Source organism: Rhodamnia argentea, chromosome 1 (assembly GCF_020921035.1).
Source record: "Rhodamnia argentea isolate NSW1041297 chromosome 1, ASM2092103v1, whole genome shotgun sequence".
In the NCBI taxonomy this organism is placed as follows: Eukaryota; Viridiplantae; Streptophyta; class Magnoliopsida; order Myrtales; family Myrtaceae; genus Rhodamnia; species Rhodamnia argentea.
In genome coordinates this window covers 13397874-13408492 of record NC_063150.1, presented here as the reverse complement: position 1 = coordinate 13408492, position 10619 = coordinate 13397874, and the positions used below count along the sequence as shown (strand labels likewise).

General features: G+C 41.0%; 1 protein-coding gene across 1 annotated transcript; it reads right to left on the bottom strand.

Moving 5' to 3' along the window:
* Nucleotides 1-2049: 2049 nt before the first annotated feature.
* Nucleotides 2050-7344, bottom strand: LOC125316066 (RING-H2 finger protein ATL34-like). The gene is made up of 2 exons (XM_048283080.1): nt 6915-7344; nt 2050-2319 (listed from the first exon to the last, which is right to left on the bottom strand). Exons 1-2 carry the CDS (start codon nt 7176-7178, stop codon nt 2086-2088), a joined length of 498 nt encoding a protein of 165 aa, XP_048139037.1. The 5' UTR covers nt 7179-7344; the 3' UTR covers nt 2050-2085.
* Nucleotides 7345-10619: the final 3275 nt, after the last annotated feature.

Genomic DNA, 10619 nt, shown 5'->3' with positions numbered 1-10619 from the left:
GCCTCTCCAGCTACAATGATTATGTGACTGTCAAGCAACTTCCTAGGACTACCTGCTTAACATCCACTAATAATTGTGTTGGTTCATGATGTCAGAGCATTCCATGAAGGTGCCGATAATGCAGAGGAGTTACCGACTTCCTAATTGCCGATCGAGTATCACTTGTCTAACTACGGCTGGCGAGAAACAATATCTCGCATATTTTTCTTTGTTACTCAAAAGTCGTGGCATCACTTGCTTTGGAACAAGGTCTTTCACGCGTGTTCGGATCCAATCAAGTATCACTTGTCTCCGGGAGAGCTGCCAAGCGGCTACTCTTACTGCCGGAGTTCGACATCACTGCTCTCCTCCCCAAGACTATCAAGTCCCAAGCCCAGGGAGATCTCCTCACAGATCGCCCCACTTAACAATAAGATGGGTACCTTCCCTTCTAATACTAGCAAGTTTCATGAGGATTCGATCTTCTCTGAAACCCAGCAAGGGGAATGGTGTGGATACTTATGCAGCTCCTCAACTGAGCTAGTTGAGGGAGTCGGCATTCTTCGTACTACGCCAAGCCTTGGCATTGAAGCAATCATTCACTTGTTGGGCGCATGCACGCCGTCCTTTGGGAAGCATCAAATAGAAGTCTCCCTCCGGAGCACACCGAACATTGAAAACAATTCATTCTATGGATCACCTCTAATATAAGCCATCCTTCGGGGTGCGGCAAACAGAAGTTGTCCAAGCATCGTTCCACATAGATGTGTAAGACAGCTTCTAAGGTGCACTATATAAGTTGCCCTTTGAGGCACATCTCTCGAAGACGATCTTCGATGTGCATTTTTAAGCTGCCTCATGTCCGACGAGATGCGCTCCACCCATTTTCAATGAAACGGATTGACATTCCTACGAAAGGTACATTGCGGCGACTCCTCGAACTGAATGATCACATGCGCTCCTCCCGAGAAGTTTGCTTCCGGCAAGTCATGTTGTCGTAGTGTCTTTGCAATTACATACTACTTGTCAATAATGATGTTCCAATTGTCGCTTCAAACAACTATTGTGACAATTCGAAGAGATCTTGTGGTTGCTTCTTAGCTACTTCGGTTCTGGAATCGATTGCTCCTCCAGTCGAACTTTTCCACCGTTTCTATTGCTGCTAGCACATCTCCATTAGTGTTCATGCCACTGAATCTTCGGTGTTATGCTGCTGCAAGTCTATCGGTATTCCTGCAGCCTCTTTACCGACCGAAGTTCTGACCCCTATTATTTGAACATGGTTCTCACCGCATCAATTTCGGTGGCAGTTCCGGTTGCTTTCTCTCTTACCACTGCGACGCTGTGGTTGCTGCTGTCACTTGGTTCTGGCAGGAATTTTGTCGCCTTTAATAGTTACTGCTTGTGCGGCAGTTAGTGTTTCTCTCTGATTCTTGTTATATCAGTGCTGTGTTCTGTTACCAACTCTTGGGTTTGCTCATATAATCTGACAAGGAACTATACACGATGCACGAGCTTGAGTGGACTGCTTTCAATCGCCCTACCTCACATTTAAATTATGGAGATGCCCACAAATGTTTAACATACTAGAATTTGAGCTTGCATTCAATTCCAAACATGTTCTGCTCAGAATCCAGTCGATCAAGCGATTAAGTGTGCGTTATACTTCTAAATGCATCCTGCCTTTCTACTATCAGATCAAATCAAACTCGAACAAACAGTGTACTGTGGTTAAATCTTGCCAATTTCTATGCGATTTTTTGCGAGGATTAGAGTGTTAGATTCATTTGATTCGCAACCAAACAAAGTGCCTTAAAACTCAAAACCAGATTCTACTTGAGATGCCCTTTTTTATTAGTAGATACAAAATAATATAAGATAAAGAATATGCGGAAGAAAAATGTTCAATTTCTGTGTGCTTTATAGTGAAGATCATATAAGGTAATTATAGGCATCGCAAAATGATTAAGATATTACTATATCAATTATAATTAACTAGAGAGAGGCACGATCAACTAGAATGTGCACAATCATGAGAGATATGAAGAATGGAGGGAGAAATGGAAATTCTCCGCATATTACATTTCTGATTATGAGCAAGTCAATTCATACAGGCAAAAGAGAGCTAAGGCACGTAGGGCAATACAAATGAATCATCAACCAGCGATCAAAGCAGGAAGAATGAAAGGTATGTTTACATGAGGGAAGGACCCAACAGGGCTCACCTTCTATGAATTCCCCCAGGCAAATTGCACAGTCCCCATGTTGTGACCCGATCCCTTGACCCGTGTAACTCGCTGAAGGAAACGACTCGAACAGGTCTCGTACCTTTTTCTTCATTTATGTTAATGCTGATGAATAATCAGCTATCACAATTTTCTGATTGCACAAAGAGAGATGGAATAGAAGACCAAAAACCTTAAATTTGAAAACTGTCAAGTACAAGCTTAATAGGAACCTGTTTTGAACTGCACACAAACATGCAAAAAACTGACTTGTTCCACTTCCTAGAAAATACCTAACAAACTAACTACCTAACAAATCAAACTTGACTGCAAAACAGAAAAGACTAAAACGACAAGAAAAACAACAGCAAGACTGGGACACGGCTCCAATAAACTCTTCCTTGGATCGGTTGCTACCGCAAACTCCAATTTTCTCCCTTAACAGCTCAAATCTTTCAACCCGAAGTGGCTTTGTGAACATGTCTGCAAGCTGATCTTCTAATTTGCAATAAACCAACTTAACTTCACCACTTTGTTGCACTTCACGCGGAAAGAAGAATTTGATCTTAAAATACTTGGTTTTGCCATGGAAAATTGGATTCTGTGATATTGCTAAAGCAGCCTGATTGTCCACATAAACTTCAATACAATCACAAAAACTCAACCACATATGCTTCATTATCTTCTTTAGCCACAAAACTTGATTTGCAGCTGCAATAGCTGCTATAAACTCAGCCTCCGTAGTGGATCGAGCTACAATCTCCTGCTTTTTGGAACACCGGGAGAAACAAGCGGAACCAAGAGTGAAACAGTACCCGGATGTACTCTTCATGTCATCTACTGAGCCAGCCCCGTCACTATTAGAAAAACCCCGCAACTTAAACTTCTAGCCTTTCCTAAACTTCACACCAAAGAACAATGTTCCTTTGATGTATCTCAAGACCCTTCTTGCAGCGACCAAATGTAACCGACTAGGACTACTCATGAACCTGGATAAAACACTCACAGCAAATAGAATATCTAGTCTAGTTGCTGTGAGATACATGAGACATCCAATCAAACTTCTATACATTGAAGCATCTATCGCTTCTATTGCATCATTCTTTTGCAACTTCTCCTTAGCAGCCATAGGAGTGCTAACACTTCTACAATCTTCCATCCGAAACTTCTTCAAAATTTCCTTCATGTATTTCTTTTGGCGGATGAAAATCTCATGTGAAGTTTGTTTGATTTCCAGACCTAGGAAATAAGCTATCTTTCCCAAGTCCGACATCTCAAAAGCTGCAAACAGACCTTGCTTCACCCTCTCTATCGGTTCCACATCATTCCCTGTCACCAACAAATCATCTACATAGAGTGACAGAATTACAACGCTGTGATTCACCTTCTTGACATAAAGAGTGAATTCGCTCAAGCTTCTTACAAAGCCAAAATCCCGCAAATATCTGTCTATCTTTCCATACCAAGCTCTTGGAGCCTGCTTCGGTCCATACAGAACTTTCCTCAATCCGTATACCTTCTCTTCTTGCCCTTTGGCACTGAAGCCTTCAGGTTGTTCAACAAAAATCTCCTCCTCGAGCTCTCCATTCAGAAATGTAAACTTGACATCTAGCTGAAATATAGGCCACCCATTCTCTGCTGCAACGACTAATAGTAGCCTGATTGTATCAAGTCTTGCAACAAGCGCAAAAGTTTCAGAATAATCTACTCCCCATATCCGACCATAGCCTTTCACAACTAATCTGGCTTTGTGTTTATTGATAGAATCATCGGGATTAAGTTTTGTTCTGAACACCCACTTAACCCCAATCACATTCTTATCGGATGGTCCGTCAACAAGCTCCCATGTGTGGTTTTTCCGAATCATTATCAACTCGTCCTACATTGCTGCAATCCACTTCTAATCCTCCTTAGCTTTCACAAAGTTAGCTGGTTCAAGCACCGCCACATTGCTTCTTTCATAAACTTCAGCAAGTGACCTTGTGCCTCTTCTTGGTATATCATCCATAGTATATTCCAATTCATTCACAACTTCATCAACCTGTATAGTTGTTGCAGGTTGTTCTGCAGATTTCTTCCGTCCCGCATTCTTTTCTTCCATCCAAGTCCACTCATCTTCCTCTAGAAAAACAACATCTCTACTCACGCTTATCTTCCCCGTCATAGGCTGAAAAATCCTGTAAGCCTTTAATTGGAGACTGTATCCAATGAAGACTCCAGGCTCGGCTCTTTGATCCAGCTTGTCCCTCTTGACTCGAGGAACATGCGTATAACACAAACACCTAAAAAATTTTAAATTCTTTACATAAGGTTTAACACCATACCAAGCTTCAAAAGGTGTTGACCTCTCTAAGGCCTTTGTGGGCAATCTGTTCAACAAGAACATTGCGGTATTTGCTGCCTCGACCCATAACTTCTTAGGTAACATCTTCTCCTGCATCATACATCCGGCCATTTCCATAATGCTTTTGTTTTTCCTCTCACCGACCCCATTCTGTTGAGGTGAATAGGGGGTAGTGAACTGCTGCATAATGCCTGCTTTCTCACGGTTTAACTTAAACTTGTGAGCAATATACTCAGAACCATTATCAGACACGAGCATTTGGATTTTCTTCCCACTCTGATTCTCAACTAAGGCTTTGAACTTCGCAAACACATCAGCAACTTCCGACTTGGCTTGCAAAAAGTAAATCCAACTCATCCTAGTCATGTCATCTGTGAAAGTAATGAAATACTTGCTAGCATTGAGAGATGACTCGGACATAGGTCCACATAAGTCTGTGTGGACTAATTGCAGCTTCTCACATGCTCTTGAGCCTCCTCCTTTGAAAGGAAATCCGGCTTGCTTGCCAAGAAGACAAGTTCCGCACTATGGAAATTCCTCCTCCAAACTTGGCAAGTCATCTGCCAAGCTATTCCTCTGCATAAACAACATGTTCTTCCAGTGAACATGTCCAAGCCTTTTATGCCATAGCTCTGCATTTTCTTCTTTGCATTTCAAAGCCATTTGTTGCATTTCTTGTGGCTTGAACAAGAAACACTTGTCCTTCATTGGCATTCTCAACACTTCCTTGCTATCCGCATTATCAATAAGACATTCCTTTCCTTCAAACTTCACCTTATAGCCCCTCTCAACTAATTGGACAACACTCAACGGATTTTGGTCAATTTTTGGCACAAAGAGAACATCACTAATTCGCTTCACCTCCCGATTTCCTTCAATAGCCACTGTACCATTCCCTTGCACTTCGATATACTGTCCATTGCCAAATCTAACTTTGGACCTGACCGACCTGTCTAGACTCCTAAACAGCTTCAAATTGCCGGTCATATGATTGGTACAACCACTACCCACCAGCCATGCATCATTCTCAACAGGAAAACCAGAATAGGAAGCCATAAACAAGCGTTCTTCCTCGGTCTCATTCACTGCTATATGTGCTTCTCCCGCTTGCTAGTGATTGTTCTCTTTGCGGATTGCTTCCATGTGACCCATCTTGTGACATCTTCTGCACTCAGCATCGGGCCTCCTCCAGCATCTAAAGGACTGATGAGTAGTTCCACCACGTTGTTGACAAGGCTTCTTGTTCTTCTTCCATTTGCTAGACCCACTAGAACTTCCTTCTTTCGCTGCAAACTTGGAGTCACTTGCATTTCCTTTAGACTGATTCCATTTCTTCCCTTTGCCTCCATCATTGAACTTCACTTTAGCTTGTAGTGCACCCTCTACGGGCCCTTCTCTTCTCATCAGTCTTTTTTGCTACTTGCTTGCGGGGCACTTAACAATTTTGCAAGCTTTATGTTAGCTAAATCTCTTGTATTTTCCGGAGACGCTATGGTGGCTTCAAACTTCTCTAGAAGAGACACCAGGATCTTCTAAACTAGCCTTTCATCCTTCAAGTCAGTCCCTAAAACTCTGATCTTTTCAGCTCTCTCAATCAGCCTATCAGAGTATTCCTTCACCGACTCTGAATCCTTCATCTGCTGTCTCTCAAACTCCCTTAAGAGATTCAGCACCTTCATGCTTCTTATCTTCTCATCTCCCTCGTATTCATCCTTCAAGCAATCCCATATTGCCTTTGCAGAATCACATCTCATGATCCTTGTGAAGATAGGGGTGAGACAACAGCATACGGGTAAGACTTTGCCTTGGCCATCCTTGTGGTTCTCTCTTTATGGAACTTTATCTGATTCAAGGTCGGATTGTTTGGAAGTGGAGCAATCTCATAATCATTCTCCACAGCCTCCCATAGATCATGACCCTCCAAGAATGCTGTCATCTTGATAGCTCAAGCTTGATAATTTTCCCCAGGAAAGACCGGAGTAGCCATTGCAAAGAATCCACTTGACCCCGCCTCCATCAGCTTTGTCTTTGCAGGCTCACTTACCCTCACTACACAGTCCCTTAAGATCCCATAGAAGCTCTGATACCAGTGTTAATGCTGATGAATAATAAGCTATCACAATTTTCTGATTGCATAGAGAGAGATGGAATAGAAGACCAAAAACCTTAAATTTGAAAATTGTCAAGTACAAGCTTAATAGGAACCTGTTTTGAACTGCGCACAAACGTGCAAAAAACTGACTTGTTCCACTTCCTAGAAAATAGCTAACAAACTAACTACCTAACAAATCAAACTTGACTACAAAACAGAAAAGACTAAAATGACAAGAAAAACAACAGCAGCATTGGGACACAGCTCCAACAATTTCTTCCTCCTCCCTTCTTCTATATCTCTTATTGCCTGGAATGTCGGCGAAGGAGTCCATTATGTACGCGGTGAGGAGCATCATGAGGCACGCAGATAAGATGTACACGCTGGCAGAGACATCCACGCCAATCCGTGCTAGCCTACCCCTCCCTTCAGCTCTGTCATCAAGCCAAAGAAATAGCTTGAGGGAGCCTATCGCCAAGAGGGTACAGATCAGGGCCGCTGCGATAGCACAGCAGAATAGCAGGACGTCCGGATTCATTCCTTTCGAATATGACCGCCAGGGAAACAGACAGTTCCTCTATTCGTTTTCCAGATTTTGAGTACATCTCCTAGGTAAACGATGAGCTAACGGAGCTTGTTATGGGAAGGCAACTGACAGTGCATTCATCACCGCACATGTTGCAAGAGAAATCGGACAACTTGCTTTGCCCGTTTCTCTTTGCTTATTATTCTCTCTTTGCTTTACCGGATTGATGTCACTGCTTTAATGTCTTCTTTTTCCCCCTTTAGTTACAACTACAATGATACAGTCGATACCCAACATGATTTTCACATGGTAGAAAACAATTTTATCTATTCAATTCAGTAAAAAAAACAATGTCATCTACACATGGACAATTAACGAGAAAATTACTTGGATGTGGTCTAACTCTAGTTACTCTAAATAAAACCAAATGGAAAGAGATGACAAACTTAATCAAGAAAAAATCTAGTAGAGTTTCTTTTCAGTCCTCAAATTTGTTAATTTGAATTCTTACTCGTCTTAAAACTAATAAAAGTCCAAATCTTTTAAATAAAAAAATTATATTCCCTGTTTTTATTTTCATGTTACTCGATGCTATTTCTGTGTGGTTGCTAATTTGACTTTCATTATATCTGTAGTAGGTTAAATTGTTCTCCCCGGTGCAGTGCAAAAGAATTGAGTTTTTACATTTAAGAGGTTATATAAAGTTAGAAAAGTTCACATGCAGTAATTAGATTTGCTTCTTATTGGTTTCTGGGAAGCTAACTTAAAATAAACGTAAGTTACTTATTCTGTGTGGTCAAATTTGTTGACTTCCGACGTTTCACTTTCTAAAAGCGGGAGTAGTTTCACCAAATCAAGGGCAAAATCCTCGTTTAGTATTTATTTTCTCACACTTACTTTAGATGAATTTCATCGCGACGGGACAATAATCAGTAGATGCAAATTAAGTGTCGCGCGGCAAGGAGACGGGTTTCGTCCGGGCGAGATTATCCCCGTTGCGGTGAGACCTTTTGCTTCGGTGAGACGAGTTTTCTCGTCACAAGATTGTATTAATTCCAGTTAGACGTGTACCGGCGTTGAGGCGAGACGAGACGAGACGACTTTTGTTGCGGGAGGACCATCTTTGTTGTGGCGGGACGATTGCTAGGGGACTATCTTCGTTGACGGGAGACGCGTCTCGTTGCGGCGAGACTATCTTCATTGTGGGGAGACTATCTTTGTTGAGGAATAAATACGCTTTTACATTTTTTTTTATTTTTTTCTATTTTCTCTTAATTAAAAAAAAAGTTGTCTTAATGATATATTTCGACACGTACCAAAACTTGCACGTTCATAGTTTTCAAAAGGGTTCTCATGCAGGGGGAAAATGACGGGCCTACCCCTTGGCTTTTAATATATATAAATTGGAGACAGTCCTTTATTAGTTTAATTTTCTACTAAACAAGTTATAATTTAGCACGATTCAATATGTGTAATTGAATGTTTGTTCTATTTTCTGTTTTATCAGCTATAGGTTTGCCTCCTATTTTTTTATATGTAGAAAAACTATCTAAGAATTTATTGTCATTATTTTATTGTCCTATTACTTCATTATGATTTGGAGAAATCACAATAAAATATTATTCATATCTATGTCAAATATATATTACGTTCCTCCATGGTATCTCATTATGCTCCTCATGCACATACCACAACATAGTCTTTGCGCCATTTGTAGCAAGAATTATCTTATCTATTTTACGAATTCTTTTCGGATGCACGGCACTTCTTTTCGTATGTCGCAAAGGATTTTCATGCAGAGGGTAATATGCAGATGGATGATTTCGGCCATTTTATTTTTTTGTGCGAAAGAAGTATATTATTTCTTGTTATAACTTACCAAATTTACTAACAACTGACCTTTGCTTAGGTACTGAATGGAGGCTTTTCTTCACAATGCATTGTTTTATGCAAGGATAAGTTGGGATTGGCGGCACGATCCTAGGTCATTCATGTCCGTTTAGAGATCTTGGCCCGTACCCTGATCCGTTCTGGTGGCTTTGGTGTTGACCCCCAGTCCTGCTAACATGCGAAAGTCTGTCATTGGTCCGTGTCCTCCTAGCATGCGGCAAACCGTCATTTACTCGTGCGCCCATGACACGTGGCAACCTGTATTTCCAACATTGATTCCCAGCACGGATTGCCGTACGACACTTTCGTGTCTATTAACCATCATAGACCTCTTATTATAATTACCTCATTAGTTCGTTCATTTGGGGACTTTGGGCTGCTGACTCACGAAACTTTGAGACTTCTGAACATTTGGACATCAGCTCCTCTCGACTTTTTTTTTTTTTTCCCAAAATAACATTTTATTCATTGCCTCGAGATATAAGTGGGAAACATCACAGTTCAATTGCAAACCAAAACAAATCCCAGATAACTCCAAAATAAATCCCAAACAACTTTAAAACAAAACAAGCTCAGATAACAAGAGAAATCAACAAAACAAGGTTATGAGTCACATGCTCAAAGAGCACATCTATGACTCTTTCACACCAAAATCGGGAGTTGATCACCGAATCCGTCTTCAGCAATGATCTCTAGGTATGACTTTGCCTCTTGGTAATGCGCGTCTATATTTAGCGTCTCCAATACCATCACCGAGCGGGATAAAAAGATTGAACGAGCACATATTTGACGCCCGTAAGAGTAAAACCCTTACAAAGTTTCTTTGATCTCCTTTTAAAGTAGACTTGCTCACTAACGAAATCGAGGGGAGCCAAATCCCGAAAATATAAACGTAGAAAACCCAAAATCTAAACTAGATCGGGATAGAAATCTCTCCAAAAATGGGAGAGAAAAGGTTCCAAATCTAAACTAAATTGGAAGAGAAAAAGCTCCGAAATGGGAGGAAAGCAACAATAGAAAATAGAGAATCAAAATAGCCTAAGAAAAGGGCAAGGGGAGGGAGAAATCTAGTTCAAACACTCCCCTCTACAAAGATTGAAGAAGAAAGTGTGTGAAGAAAAGTGAGAGAGAGAGAAGAGAAGAGAAGAGAAGAGAGAAAACTAGGGCCGGTTATGGACTGCTAAGGTTGATTAGGTGTAGCTCCTCTCGACTTCGAGGCTATGAAATCGCAATTGATCATTGAGAAACTCTCCACAAGAAGAATTCGAAATTCCTCACTTATCACCTTTCAAGTCAATGAAAATTCGCCACTCCTCATGTCACACCTTATCTATCTCATCCCGCTTTTGATGTCAATTCTATGTGACCCTAACTATTTCCCAAGGCTAAAAACCTGGGGACCGAGGGCGCATATGGCAACACTCCTGTTTCAGAAATCAACTTCTAGCAAGAAGTTGATTTTTTTACTTCTATTCAGAAACAAAAGTTGATTTTTCTACTTCTGCTTCAAAAGTTGATTTCTAATCGGAGAAATTTGTTTGATAACGGTTGAAAATTTTTACT

Coding starts and splice junctions, on each gene's coding strand:
- LOC125316066 (XM_048283080.1), bottom strand. CDS start 7,178: ATGAATCCGGACGTCCTGCTATTCTGCTGTGCTATCGCAGCGGCCCTG. Junction 2,320..6,914: donor GAAGAAGGGAGGAGGAAGAA/ATTGTTGGAGCT, acceptor GCATTAACATAA/ATGAAGAAAAAGGTACGAGA.